The 16,325-nt window shown below is 32.3% G+C and overlaps 2 protein-coding genes across 6 annotated transcripts in view; one reads left to right on the forward strand and one right to left on the reverse strand.

Moving 5' to 3' along the window:
• Positions 1 to 4,712, reverse strand: part of LOC106709367 (protein hu-li tai shao) — a 65,016-nt gene extending 60,304 nt beyond the window's left edge. For 3 of the 5 annotated variants that reach the window (XM_045685115.1, XM_045685114.1, XM_045685113.1), the window contains exon 1: positions 4,443 to 4,711. The gene's annotated coding sequence lies outside the window, so the exon portion shown is untranslated. Of the gene's footprint in view, positions 1 to 4,442 lie in introns of all 5 variants that reach the window. The other 2 variants (XM_045685112.1, XM_045685111.1) reach the window with 1 other exon arrangement.
• Positions 4,713 to 5,433: 721 nt separating this feature from the next.
• LOC106709366 (U4/U6.U5 small nuclear ribonucleoprotein 27 kDa protein) lies at positions 5,434 to 6,307 on the forward strand. Its single transcript, XM_014501159.2, has 2 exons — positions 5,434 to 5,508; positions 5,589 to 6,307. Exon 2 carries the CDS (start codon positions 5,590 to 5,592, stop codon positions 6,040 to 6,042), a length of 453 nt encoding a protein of 150 aa, XP_014356645.1. The 5' UTR covers positions 5,434 to 5,508; position 5,589; the 3' UTR covers positions 6,043 to 6,307.
• Positions 6,308 to 16,325: the final 10,018 nt, after the last annotated feature.

A 16,325-nucleotide genomic window follows, 5' to 3' on the forward strand; every position in this document is an offset into this window, starting at 1 on the left:
ATTTTCAGCTAAATCAGTTCGACCGTTCTTGAGTTATAAATAGTGTAACTAACACGACTTTCTTTTATATATATAGATATAGATTTCCTCAGCGCAGAATAAAAAAACAGTAGCCTACCTATAACATACGTACATCTACTACCATCCCGTAAAAGTCCCGTCAAAAATTACTCTAATAATCGTGTATACGATATATGACATTTTTCGATGTTACATACAGACACTCCCATTTAATTAATATGTTTGGATATATGAAATAACTGCTTTAGTGACAGTGGACAATGGGTTAAACGTTAGACATTCAATTAGGTTCAATCCCTATTATATACCAATACTAGCTGTCGCCCGCGACTCCGTCCGCACGCACTTGAAAAAAAAAATGAAAAATAGATGTTGGCCGATTCTCAGACCTACTGAATATGCTCACAAAATTTCATGAGAATCGGTCAAGCCGTTTCGGAGGTGTACGGGAACGAAAACTGTGACACGAGAATTTTATATATTAGATGATTTACTTAGAAAACATTTTGGTATTTCAAAGTTTTAGCGTAATTTTTTTAATCTACATTCACTTTTTTAACAATTTCTAACTTGATGCAGTTTGGCATTAATTGTACTTTGTCTTTAGCTAAGCGTTTGCATTGTTATAAAGTTTTACTTAGTTGCTAATTCAGTTAATAATTATGTACTTTATGCGTTGATTTATTCAGTTACATAATACTTATATACATTAGAGGGATAAAGTTACACATTTTAACGGCCGGTTGGTCAGATTAGGTTGAAATAGTACACCCTGATGACGTGACACGGTTTTATTTACAATTCTCATGTGACAATGCGTCATATCTATCAAATGGACTATATGAATTTTAAATTAATATATAAACGGCTAAACACTCAATGTATTTGTTCAGTGTCGGCACCAGATTAGTTTCGAACCCATCGGCCCTTCATCAGGGTGAGTGGGAGTGGTATTATCGTGCGGCCGTGGCGCATCGCACACCGGACAAATACGGAGTGTTTAGCCGTTTATTTAATTCTTAGTCACATGACCAGATGAGACATGACATGATCAGTGGGTCTAGCGCGAATTTGTGACAATCGCGTTCGTATCGTCATTGCCAATAATGTCAAAACTAGCTGTCGCCCGCGACTCCGTCTACGCGGAATTAAAAATAACGTAATAAGTAGCCTATGTGTTCTTCCATAAAGTTCTACATCTATGTAAAATTTGACAGAGATCCATAGTGCCGTTATGGAGATATCTTCAAACAAACATACATCCGTCCATCCAAACATTTGCATTTATAATATTAGTAAGAAGTAAGATTAGTATGAGATTTTTAGTGTACTTTACGCCCAATACAAAAGTTTTTTTTTTAGAGAATTTGAAGAATTTTATTATGTATTTCCTAAACATATCTCTATCTCTTATTTCATCCAGATTCAAGCATCCATTCTGGAATTACGTGATAACATACATAACGTGATAACAACGTATATAAATCCATTCAAACTGCACATTTATAACATTAGTAAATAGAGTGCTTGACCATCAGTTTCTGAGACCAAAATCTGTATAAATAATAACATCATCCCTCTCATTATCTTTGACACAACAGAGGTAACATATTTTTAATTAAACAGAAATGTTGATCTCAGAAACCCACAGTGAGCTAATAATTACCATTCAACATTCTTCAAAATGGGTCACACCTAGATACAGAAATTAAGAATAAAACTTTCTCTTAAATAAATTTTAATTAACTCTATAACCAATGATCATTACATCAAAAAATTCCGAGTCCAACTAATTAAAAAGTAACTGGCATTGTTAGTCAATTATTTAAAAGATCAAGGCAAGATACTTTCCGTGCTCATAATTTTGACTATACATACTTAAACAGGACATATAAAGATATAGAGTGGATATATTTAAAGCAAGTAATTCATAACCATTAATGTTAAAAAAAGTCCACTTCTTTCACAATTGCATGCTGATAGAGCAGTATTGGATCATCACAAGTAGATTTTGTAGATTTTGTGGAGGAAAAAATGCAAAAGAGAAATATCCTCTCTCTCAGCATCCCTTCCTCTATCAATTAAAGGTAGACAATACATCTAAAAATGCGACTATGGTCAGTTATCAACTTTGAGTCCATGTTCCCTTCCCATCCTTTTCGTATAAAGAAAGGATTTGACGGAGAATAGGAGACACACAGGGAGAGGATATATTCTCTTTCTGTGCATCATCATCATCAGCTCACTATATGTCCCCACCGAGGGGCTCGTAGCCTACCCCAAATTAGGGGTGACAAGGGTGTTTGCCACCTTGAGATATTAAAAAAATGAAAACACACAGTAATTATAGGTATTGAGGTGTGACAATTCCACTTCTACAATTCACACTAATGCAAAAACGTAGTCAGCATTATCCAGTAAGTATTTGTAAGGATTCATATTTCATTCACTTCAAATAAAACAATTTTAAATACCTAAAGCATGTAAGTAATTAAGGAATTCAAAGACATGTGAATTCAACAAACCTACACTGGGCCAGCATAGTTGACTATGGCCTAGTCACCCCTAACTTAGGGTAAGTTCCGAGCCCTTTAGTGGGAATGTATAATGAGCTGGTGATATTAAAACATCAAAACAAAAGCATAAAATTTTGTACACTACGAAGCATTTTTTTACACTGATATCTTTGTTCTCTCTCACTCTTGTTGTTTCCAACGAGAGTGAGTGAGAGGATATATTTTTGCACAGATCCTACTGCAGATTAAACATGCAAAGAAACACATTGCCAGTATGGCTATTATATGACAATAACTTGCAAGATATAATAACCAGTAGATAATTATTATCCAAATGTAATATGTCTATCAATTGTACAGCGTTCATAACAAATTGATTGGTGAATAATTAATTTGTCATTATTTTATTAAAGCTTTCTATAAATTTTCAGTAATAACCTAATATTAAACAATACTTGTTATCATGAATTTCCACTACCAAATACCAGTACAGAAACATCAATCCTCTGTCTTTATGCCACTCTATGTGGAACATTTTCCAATAAAACTTCTATCAGGCCTAATTTTAGTCCTCTTTCCTTAGTATCCTTAGTATCCCTTCCTATTAAGAAAAGGATGGGAAGGGGAAGTGGATTTGGCGGAAGAGGGGACGCATAGGAAGGAGAAATATCCTCTTTCTGTGCGTCCTCTTCTCCGTTAATTAAAGGTAGGCAACGCATCTGCATTTGCGGATGTCTATGGGCAACGGTTGCCTCGCTATTGCGGCGACTTCATGTGGTTGTTTGCTCGTTTGCCACCTAATGAAAAAAAAAAAATAACTCTAAAAGTAATGATCATAGAAAAAAATTAAGTTTTTGAATTTTTTTCAAATATTTTTATGTCTATGGGAGTATCAATTATGCTTGTTTTAAATAAAATTTGCGTGATTAAAAATGAAGCTTAATATCTTGTAATGTTAAAATTAGTAGAATAATCAACAATTATTTATACATTTTTATCAAAGACTAAAGTATATCTTGTAAGTTTATCAATGTATTTACTTACAGCTTCATGGATATCACATATATATATTTGTATTATTTAATCATACTATTTACTTTAAAATATTTCAGAACAATTATAATATTTATTTTATAAGAACATTTAAAAGAAAAAATGGCATAATGTGTGAATAATTTTTGCCTCATCACCCATTAAAAAAAAACATTGTATTCAAAATTGACCAGAGAACGTAATCATGGACAATAAAGGCGCAAATCGTAAATTAAACACAGATTCAAGAAACTTGATAACCGCTTCAACGATGTATAAATTGCTAATTGACGCTGAAATCTCGCATCGATTCGGTCAAAAACTATTAAATCTTTTACCATCAACGTAATTGTGTACCCGTTGTACCAAGAGAGCGCACGATTAACCGACCGAGGAAAGGTGAACACAATCTTATACCCCTGCAATACGGAACAGTGACTCATATTATTTCGCCGGGTAACATCCGCGCCCTGGTGACATCACCTCTGTAGTCAGATAAAATGTAATTGATTTCAAGTCACGCCCAAATTCAATGAATATAGACATAAAACTTATGTAAATTATAAATACTCATCCATTCATCATCGAACGCATTTGCAGTAAAATTTAATTATTTAAATAAAAAGCGGAAACACTTTAAATAGACAAAAGGTAGGAGGAACGTCAAAATAGTGTAATAGCCGCGTAAATAGCAGCGCCAGAAATACGGCGTCTCGATGCGTGCAGGGCTAAAAAAAACGACCCAATTTGATCTATGGACGGCTGACACACCCAAAGTCGAAAAATATGTAAAAGGCACTTACACCATTTTTCAATGTTATCTTATTGGGTCATTAATATTTATCTACGATTAATAATGTTACTTTAACTTACCGGCAGGCGACTCCTGACAAGATATGCCGATTTTCCGTCACCAAGATATCACTTCACTAGAAAATGCGAAGCGGTTTAACTCACACTAAGCACACAAACATAATATAGCGTTTATTTTACACACACAGAACGTCCCTTGTTACGTTTTAATGCACTAGCACCACCAACATTACGCTGAAACGCTCAATTTCTTATTCTTTCGAATAAAAAGGGAACCGTCTACTCGCGACCACTTCTGTAAATCGATGTCAAAATTTCGTTTTTGAGCCACAGCTCGTAGTGGCGCTGTACACATCTATAGTTCCATTTTAAGCCTCCAGATGGCTTTGGTGGAAATAATGTTGCCACGAACACAAAATTACCACAATTGCGTGGACCACGAAAACCAACCATTAAGCTTTGAGGATTCACCATTCAATTTCAACAGTTGATTTGCATTGAGATACCACACGTTACATGTGCACTTATTTTTTTGTAGTTGATTTTACATGTTTAGTATTGCTCGGAAGAGTAGACTTAGGATTTTATGCGTCATTCACAAAGCAAATTTTAATGTCCGCTTATCGTCCAATAATCGTTTCTTGTATGTACCATTGATAGTTCTTTTAAATATATTGTAAAAGTACTAAATTTATTTTTATGCAAAATGATTGCTACCTAACACCGCACCTAACAATTTGTCCTCAAAAATTTGGCAATTCATAATCTTATAGTGCGACAACATTTAATCAATGCCACGTTTCGTGTTACGCATGTTTCTAATTTGTGCGGATTTCAAAAATTTAATTTTGTTTTTCAAAAACTCGGTGACCAAATTCTTTCCAAAATAATTTCAGATATTTAAAATCCTACATTCATTTTAAATACTAAAAGAAAAAACATTACGCTGTGTTAATCAATATATTATTGAACATACAAAAAAGACAAAATAAATAACGGAACGCAAAAAACCGTTCGTTGCATTATGTCAAAAGAATGCAATTATTTCCAAAATGGCGAACGTTTAGGTTGTGTGTTACTGTTTTCTTTTTATTTTATTTTTAAGAAAAAATTATTCAAGACAAAGGTAATTATTACATCCTACATCTCTACTACTTTAGATCTAAACAAAAATACATCATGATTTATGTTATGTTAACATTACAGCATGGGCCGGTCGCCAAGTCCGCGGCGGCGTGATGATAGAAGAGATAGAAGGGACCGAGACCGAGATAGAGACCGCGAGAGGAGGAGACCAAGGACCCGGTCTCGATCCCGGTCTTTAGAGAGGAGGCGTCGATCTCCTGACCGTCGGAGATCACCTTCCCCCCGAAGACGACGATCACGCTCCGCATCTCCATTACCCACTACCTCATTCGCTCCTAAACCGAAGAAGACTTTCGGCGAGCGACCAATCGTCACGCCCGCGGACTTGGAGGGAAAGACGCCTGAAGAGCAAGAAATGTTAAAAGTTATGGGTTTCTGCGGCTTCGATTCGACTAAAGGTAAGAAAGTCGAAGATAATGTTGAAGGTGAGGTTCACGTTGTTTTAAAACGTAAATATAGACAGTACATGAATAGGAAAGGTGGGTTCAACCGGCCGCTAGACTTTGTGGCGTAACAGTGACGCACGAGCTAACTAGCCACGACCTCCAGGGTCTTAAAGCTATTGTTGTAAATTTTGCTACTATTTTGTGATACATCTAGATCCTTTGTGGAATACATCACATAGTTATTAACTAATTAGAAATGAACTTGGAAATGTCCAATACAACACTTATATTCAACTAACTTCTCACAGTATACAAGGACAAAGATTGATTCTTTGTGAAGAAAATTCAACAATTTCACACAACATCTTGATTGTTTTATATATATTTTTATGCATAAAAAGCTAAGCATAAGACGTAAGCATCTTTTATACATTTTTATTTACAATTTCAATTGCAAATTATAAAAAAATTACTTTAAACTTTAACTCTACATATTGTTATAGGCATAACTTCTGATTTTTTTCTTAATTAACTTTGAAAAAAAAAGTTATATTTAATGAGCAATGTGAAATATTGATTTTTGAAATGTAACCATGTAATGTTTTCACAAAGGACAGGATCTTTGGAAGTTTTTACTTAGATGTTAAGTGTTATACAATTTTGTTTTCCAGCAATTTTTTTATGAAAATTGTAAACTGACTGTGACTGTTATATTTTAAATGATATATTTATTAAAGAAAAGGATTTAAAACCTATTAATTATATCTTAAAAACTAACCCTAAAAGTCTATTTTCATAAAAAAGAAATAATTATGGCCTGCTTTGATATAAGGTCATCATATATTTGTTCATATTACGAGTCTGTTTAACTTCGAATAGTAAAAGATCTTGTTTTAAAGAATAATCCAGTCATTTGGATTCAATATCTAGAATATTTTAGTATCTAATTGGTAAAAAAGTTTTTAAAATAACCCAACTCCTTTTTTCTTTTTAATGTAAAATTTCATTTTTAATTCTACTTGAATGTTACAGCAATTTAACAACCATTTAATAGTATTACAGTCACAGTTTTCATATTCCGCCGCAGAACTGTCAAATAGTCTGGTAACTTCTAGAACTTGGTCATTTCAAATCACTACTCACCATCTTCCAATGTGTGCAATTAAAAAAACTACCATTGTACATTGAGGACATCTAATTAATTTAAAATTTGAGTCAAAAATTAATAAATTTATGATATGTAAAAAAATTAGATACAGTTCTGTGGTTGTTAGTTAAGTTAGCTATAAGTCCGTTAACTCAGTCCCCGCGCGCAGCTCCGGCCCGCGCGGGTCCAGTCCAGCGCTCCGCGCACCAAGATTCTTGGTGTTGTGTGCTCGGGAACGACAACTCTTTGGTCACCATATCTCTTCCATTTACATTTCCATTACATCACTGGATCTACACTAATTAGGCAATTAATAGACCAAGTAAAGAATCCCAGTAAATCCCTTTTATGTTTGCTGGTGGTCTTTGATAACATCTAAAAGAGTTGAATACAGACATTGCCAAATAGTGTAAAGTTGTACACAAATATTGCCAAGCAATGTAATGTTGTACACAGTCATTGCTAGACAGTAATGTACACAGTCATTGTCAGTCAATTTATTGTACACATACATTGCTAGGCAGTATACATGTAATAGTGTAAATCCCGTCTTGTTGATTGTTAGTAATATATATTTCTTGTTACAATTTTTATACAGAATTTTTGACTAATGGCAAGATATTGGTGATTGTTTTATAAGACTGAAGTTGCCCATACCCTGTATTGCCGTTGCCCGCGCTTCGTGTCCACACACAAGTCTTAGCAATAGCATTTATCCAGAGTTATTTATACACATTTACACAATACCCTCGTACCCCTTATCCTCCATAATGTACAATAGTTACAGTCTAACGGACCAGAGTGTTATGTTTTTAATGGCATTGTCTTGTTAAAGGTTTATTTATTATTGTAAAGTTTATTTCTAATTTGTTATAATGAAGTAATTATTGAATGTCCCAAAATTATAGGTTTTGAATTATAAGTAACTAGCTTTTTCCCGCGACTCCGTCCACGCGGAATAAAAAATAGAAAACGGGGTAAAGATTATCTTATGTCCGTTTCCTGGTTCTAAGCTACCTGCCCACCAATTTTCAGTCAAATCAGTTCGACCGATCTTGAGTTATAAATAGTGTAACTAACACGACTTTCTTTTATATATATAGATGTCGTACACCACAAAACTGTCATGGATTTTATGTTTTGTTGGCTGAATTTTGCTATTAGAGTTAAAGCAATTGTTCTAAATTGGTTTCACTATTAATTTCAGACTTATTAAGTAAATCGATTTTTGTTTAAAAATATTTTTGAAAAAAATAAAAATCTGTAGAAATTGTTCGTCAGAGTTTTGCAATAAAATTCAAATAAAAGGCAAACCCAATTGAAATGACTTTGTTGCCAATATCTCTTATACATATCTATAACCTTTATATACATTTTTGTATATAATATCGAAAATTGTATACCTTTAATAATACATGTATTGCCAACACTGCACTCTGTCCCGTTAGTCTCCATAGCCCATATATCATATACACTGGTTGCTTAAAATGTGATATTTTTTTAATAATAATGTATATTATTGCACCCACGTCGCGCGGGGGGTATGGGCAGTAATGAAAAGTCGTACCAAAGCACACAATGCCCGGTTTGTCACAACATCCGCAACTTTAGAATGAATCCAGATAATCTATGAAAGATATCTGTCACATGAAAATTTTTAAAAACCACAAACAATTATGTGAATTACCTGTGGAAAATTTTACAGGTTCTTTTAGGCTTTCCAAACTGGAAATTACAGTTCAAAAACCCAAACTTTGGTTAAACTATGATTGATAATTTTTTTAAACATAACCTACAAAGTTTTTCAAATGAAAATGGCGCCAATTTTGACCGAATGACTTTTTTTTCTTTATTATTTAAAACTGAACACCGATGTTATATTCTGAAATCTTAAGTCTGTAATTTGTATTAAAAAATTGACATATTTTTTTTTATTTCGTTTCATTATTGAAATGATTCATTCCCACTGTATATACCACAAGTTTCGCTAATTTGATATTAGAAAATTAATTAACCAAAAAAAAAAAAATTGTAAATTTTTGGCTCTTAGGTTATTTTTCTTTATGATACAATGATGAAATTTTATCTGTAAAATAAATCCTTGGAGTTTTTTTTTTTGTATAGTTTATGTTAAGAATAATATTAATGTAAAAATATTTTCGGTTTATAAGTTTTTGTAAGATTTATGTAAAAAATAATGTATGGAGAGTTTTGCTAATCGATGAACCATTTTTTTATTTAAAAATAAAGAATTCTTTTATAAAATAAAAATTAAAAAGAAAAATAACTATTGTAATAACACAATGTATCTCAAATCAATTAAAATTTCTTATTACACAAAATTTTTGTTATGAAATTGTTTATTGCGGATTTTCTTATATTTTCAACATGACGTTTAAAATAATTACAACAATGAAGTCCGTAATGACAGTCTCAATTTAAGTATTCAGTAATGGCTAATCGATTGTGTGTATGATCCAAGGATTTGAAATTTCGAAAATAAATCTTTTGGAATCTGAAATGAGTTTTTTTTATTAACCTTACGTTACAGATTATATTCAAGATATTAGTTGACTTGTTGTCATTAACATAGTTTTTTGCAGCAACAAAAACATCGTTATATCTCATATTCTCTGAACAAGTAGACAGCAGTATTTTGTGTTTTTTTAACGTTAGCTAGTTTTATAGACAACTAACTGTCGCCCGCGACTCTGTCCGCGCGCAGTTAAAAAATGGGGGGGGGGTATGAAAAATAGATGTTAGCCGATTCTCAGACCTACTGAATATGCTCACAAAATTTCATGAGAATCGGTCAAGCCGTTTCGGAGGAGTACGGTGACGAAAACTGTGACACGAGAATTTTATATATTAGATGAAATTGACCAGGTGAGCATAAGTCAAACTAAAATGTGACAGCTAGTGTGAGAAGTATCAACGGCCTTTTTGTACTGTATGTTAAAATTAATGTGAACTTGTGCAATCACGAAGCGCCCACCCAACAATCAAGAGCCCAAACCACACTTAGACATCTGGGTACAACCAAAACCACAGACCAAGCTCTATGAACTTGATTTTGACGAAATTAAAAAGGACCGCCACACGGTGGTCTCAAATCGGATTTGAGGGACTTAGGGTCAAAGTGTTCGTTACCAGTTTTTTCTTTATGGAAATGAGTAGAGGACATCAACCCAAATAATAGTTGTCATGTACATTTTTTGCCTAAAGGTTGTAGTTTGGACAGAAAAAAATAATCATCGTTTTTTTTGTATGAAACGCATCAAAAAATGTTAAATTGTAGCTAAGCCCTGTTTGATCCCGCCTTCAAACCTTTTTTTTCTTAATCCCTGTCTAGTCTACTATCGTTACACATAGTAAACTTGCGCAACTAGCTGCTACTCTTCGAGATTAAACGATTTAAAAATTTGCAAAATCAGGATTATTTTTAAAATATTTATTTTGTATTTACATATTTTATTTGCACCTACTTTATAAAGAACTGAATAAAAATGTATTTAAACTATGATTATAATGTCAATATCAAACATAATATCAAAAACTAGTGTCTAAACTTACTCACTATTGCTATCACCATGTTGCAATTGCAATGTATCTACATCTTGAAATTTGATTTCTGACTCTCTCGAAAAAGGTAGCAGCTCTTTGGCTCTTGGCGATAGAACCATTGCATTTTGATTTCTCATACGAGGTCTTAGCGCTGAAATCTTCGGATCAGACGACAACCTTTATTTACTTCAACCTTTTTGAATTTTGATGGCTCCGAGTGTTTCTATTTCACCTCTTATACTAGTTTCGCCCACTGCCTCTCTAAAATTGAAGTATTGCCACTTCGATAGTTTTAGGGAAACAAACAATGCTTAGATGGAGCTTCCCGTCAAAGTAACTACAAACAGAAGTCAGATGAAGAATTTGATGACTAGTATTTTTATGGCTAGTCTAGTTCCAATAAGGCTGCAGAAATCTGATGGAAGTATTGTTTGGGAAAATGACGGACCGTCTTCAACGTTCCATTGTCGTCCTATTTTTTTTTTAATTAACAAAAGAAACAAAATCAACAGTGGCAGCTATAAGAACTAGTATAAGAGGTGAAATAGAAACACTCGGAGCCATCAAAATTCAAAAAGGTTGAAGTAAATAAAGGTTGTCGTCTGATCCGAAGATTTCAGCGCTAAGACCTCGTATGAGAAATCAAAATGCAATGGTTCTATCGCCAAGAGCCAAAGAGCTGCTACCTTTTTCGACAGAGTCAGAAATCAAATTTGGCAGCTATAAGAACTAGTATAAGAGGTGAAATAGAAACACTCGGAGCCATCAAAATTCAAAAAGGTTGAAGTAAATAAAGGTTGTCGTCTGATCCGAAGATTTCAGCGCTAAGACCTCGTATGAGAAATCAAAATGGTGTGGCAATGGTTCTATCGCCAAGAGCCAAAGAGCTGCTACCTTTTTCGAGAGAGTCAGAAATCAAATTTCAAGATGTAGATACATTGCAATTGCAACATGGTGATAGCAATAGTGAGTAAGTTTAGACACTAGTTTTTGATATTATGTTTGATATTGACATTATAATCATAGTTTAAATACATTTTTATTCAGTTCTTTATAAAGTAGGTGCAAATAAAATATGTAAATACAAAATAAATATTTTAAAAATAATCCTGATTTTGCAAATTTTTAAATCGTTTAATCTCGAAGAGTAGCAGCTAGTTGCGCAAGTTTACTATGTGTAACGATAGTAGACTAGACAGGGATTAAGAAAAAAAAGGTTTGAAGGCGGGATCAAACAGGGCTTAGCTACAATTTAACATTTTTTGATGCGTTTCATACAAAAAAAACGATGATTATTTTTTTCTGTCCAAACTACAACCTTTAGGCAAAAAATGTACATGACAACTATTATTTGGGTTGATGTCCTCTACTCATTTCCATAAAGAAAAAACTGGTAACGAACACTTTGACCCTAAGTCCCTCAAATCCGATTTGAGACCACCGTGCGCCATTATAAAAGAATGAATTAATGAACGTACTGTAGCTGTCAAGTCATTTCTGACAGAATTACTGTTATGACAGTCACACACGCATTTCTCACAACAATTATAAAATTGTACTTGTGAAATTAATCAATATATAAGGTCAATTTAATAAAAAAGCTACAGAGTGTTTCATAATTATTTATTTATTATAAAATAAAGTTACAATCATTCATGAACAATCATACAAAACATTTAGTTATAATTTTTATGTTCATACACCATACATATTAACTTACAACAAAAAAAACTAAGCAGTTGTAATAGAAGACGGAAAAAAATTAGTGTAGGAAGCAAGAAAACTGTTTAAACTAGACTATATAGGCCTTTTTATTAGTAGTTTTATTTTTAAGTTTAATAACGTAATTTAAACAAACATTTTGCTTTAAATAAATATATAAATACCTAAAAAAATTCGTAATTTTTTCATAATTTCCAATAAATAAAACTAATCTAAAAAATGTGGCACAAATTTGAACTCGAATAAGACATATTCATAACTTAAATTAAAAAAAAAAGATAAAAATTATTAAACAAACGACAAAAAACTTTGTGTCAATTACATTTTAGCTTAAATAAATGCCAAGGCTTTTATCTCTAATGTTAGATATTACTAGAAATTATTACTGAAATCTTGACCAAAAACAAAGTACTTGTACTGAAAGCAGTTTCGGTACAATTTAAAGGTTAAAAATACTCTTTTATAACCAAGTTTACGTTCGTAATTACCAGCGGTCAAAAGGTTAAAGGGTTTAACTAATTTTTTGGAGCAATACAGTATAACTTTAAGTAAATATGAAGTCGATTAAAAATCTTTGGCTTAAGAACAAAACATGGGAAATTAAACTCGAACTTTTTTGCAAATAAACAAGACAAGCAATACTTTTGTACAGGTTTTGTTTGCAAACAATTTGTAGAAACATTAAATTAAGCCAAAATTAACAAAAACACATTTAAAATAATTCTTCAAGATTTTTGTCGGTAACATTAATTTATAACCTAACCTAAAAGCACAGGAATTTTACCAAAAAAAAAAACCTAGAAATCATATATTTTTTATAATTTTTATTATCACAATAAACGTAAATGCATCCGTAACTATTAACAATTAGGAACTAGCGATGAGAAAAGAATAATACATTAGCTTCTATACAGCGTGTTTGAAAATTCATACAAGTAATAAATATTTTTAAAGTAAATCCATTTGCGCCGGAGGTCTAATTTAATTCCTCTACACCAGGGATTCTCAAAGTGGTCGATATAGAACTTAAAGCATTGCTAATTCTCACTCTGTCTTCTATTGACCTAAGTCAGAATCTATACATATAAAAGAAAGTCGTGTTAGTTACACTATTTATAACTCAAGAACGGCTGAATCTATTTGACTGAAAATTGGTGGGCAGGTAGCTTAGAACCAGGAAAAGGACATAGGATAATTTTTACCCCGTTATCTATTTTTTATTCCGCGCGAACGGAGTCGCGGGTAAAAGCTAGTTAATAATAATAACAATAATTCATCTTAACAGTAAATAATTTGGCCATGGGGGGTTTGTGGAAACGGTTCATTTTGGAAAAGGGAGTCACTTGTCCAAAATAGTTTGGGGATCCCTGCCCTATACCTGCCCATACTTTTCCTATAAGGAAAGGATGGAAGGGGAATTGGTATTGACGGAGGAGGGGACGCATAGTAAGGGGAAATATCCTATATCCGTGTGTCCCATCCTCAGTCAATTGAAGGTAAGGAAATCATCAGTAATTGCGGGTGTCTAGGCAACAGTCGCTGCGCTGTTACGACGAATTTAGTTAGCAGCTCCCTTGTTTAATGGTGCAGTTGTTAAGCAAGCGAACTTTATTGAATTTTTCGTAATACATAAATAAAAGAAAAATTATTATTTTTAAACGTAAATTACGTAATTTTCAAATATAATCAGTAGTTTTAATGGAAAAATTAAAGGAATGTGTTGAAATAACAAAACTTAGAAGTAAGCAAAGTCGTTGAGTGGTCACTAAGGGTAAACACAAGTATATAACTTAAAAAAAATACTTACCGATAGTAACTAAATGGAACATCCTGTATCTTAGTATTCTAAGATATAGACTAGCCTGATCAGAAATTAAAAAGAAAAACCTTGCCCTATTGCAGACAAAATATGAAACTAATTTCTTACATAACTAATTAAGAAATACATAGAGGTGTTTTTCTTTAGCGGAAGAAAAGTTTTAAAGCTGTGAAAACTGATGTAGACTCAATATAAGATAGTTTTTTTAATAATTATTAACCAGATTTGACACTTTAGGTAAAACTTAAAGAAAAGAATTACGCAATTGAGTGCCATTTAGATTTTTTTTTTATATTAATAAACTATTTTTTTTAAATCATCCTGTATATAAAGAATTATTCGCAATACAAAAGCTATTGGATATTATATCTATCCCTGTTCTATAATTATTATCTTCACGTGTCACATCTACACACATACAATATGAATAAGATACTTCTAGAACATTCTAGACCCAGCCAGAAGGTAAGACAAGTTCTAATGTTCACTGAATAACTCAATTCATGTCAATTACTATTCGTTGTAACTATTTTAATTTTTTATTTCTTAGGCCCTTCGTACATAAGGCAACATAAATCTTCGATACCCGGAGATTTTAGTCGCTTAGCGATTTAAGCATCACAATTATTAGAAGTTCGTACATCGTCGCGTCGCCGACATTTCTGTCAGTCGCTCGCGACATTTTTTTCAAGATCGTAGTAAGAAAAGTGGCTGTGATTTCCAAGATGGTGGAATAAATATATACAGTTGAAATGTAGATGTTATATTTACTGACTTTATCGTGAAATTGAAGAGCAGAAGGTTAGCGTGGTTTGGACATGTTATGTGGAGGAATGATGATCATATAAACAAAAAAGTAATCGAATGTAGGCTATAAAGGTAGAGGAAGACCAAAGAAAGCATGGATGGATTGTGTGAAAGAGGATATGCGTAAGAAGGGGGTAAATTATAACGGCTGATAGAGATGTATGGAGGAGTACATAGTGCTGACCCTCCATAAGGATAAGGGTAGGTTGATGATGATGTCTACTGACTTGATTCAACGTTGTATATACGGATCGACAACGCGATACTTACGACGAAATCATACAACATTAGTATCGAAGATTTATGTTGCTTTGTGTACTAAGGGTCTTAAATATGAAAGTACCGGCAACGGATTACGCAATTATTTTTTTTTTTTTTGTAAAAACAAAATAATCTTATATAGATATAAATTAAATAAATTAATTAAAAAAAGCTAGAAGCAAAGCTTTAGGCCTATTACTAATTGTTATAGTTATTTTTTTTAGTATATCCTAGAATTATCTAGAAATTATTAAGATCTGTGTGTATTATTTTCTACACAAAAAAAAAACACGATTTTTTTTAAATATTTTACAATTTCACACAACAATTTAGTCATACAATATTTACTAATATACATACAATCACATACAAGAAAATTAATTACTATAATAAATATATTTAATGTCTTTGTTTTTTTTTTCAACATCAATATGTAATGGATATGGATTGGATAATGGATAGTGTTACCAAATTAAAAAATCCATACGACTTTATGGCTCTTCAAAATAGTATGACATAACTTATGAAAAATATTACCCTTCTATCAGTCGGGCAAAAGTATAAAGCGTTAGATTGTTACGTCAAAACAATAATTAGTTATAGATTTTTAACCATTTTATGAAAATATATATTTTGCATCATAGGTTGGTAAATAACTGGGTTGATTACCCTATAGTAAGGTAATCTTCCCAGTAAATGGTAAGTTACAATATATTTCAGATGTTGACAATTATTAATGGGGTAATTTAACTAGTAATTGATGGGATATATTAGTTAATAAAAGACTTAGGGTAAGCAAACAGTAATTGGCAGGGATAATTTTAGTCCATTTTCTCTTCCCACCCATTTCTTTTAAGAAAATCATGGGAAAGGGAAGTGTATTTGACTGCTTGGATTTGATTGTTTGCCAAATTATATTAGAAAAAAAAGAAAAAATCTAGATTACACTCGTTCCAGTCAATGTTGGGGTAATCTGTACCGTAAATGGTGAGTTATACTTATAACGAACAGTAAATAGATTGATAAAGCATCAATATTAGGCAGAAAAATCAAAAATTTGTATTTTGAAAAAAAAAATCAGCCTCTAAAAT

This window comes from Papilio machaon, chromosome 28 (assembly GCF_912999745.1).
Source record: "Papilio machaon chromosome 28, ilPapMach1.1, whole genome shotgun sequence".
Taxonomy (NCBI): domain Eukaryota; kingdom Metazoa; phylum Arthropoda; class Insecta; order Lepidoptera; family Papilionidae; genus Papilio; species Papilio machaon.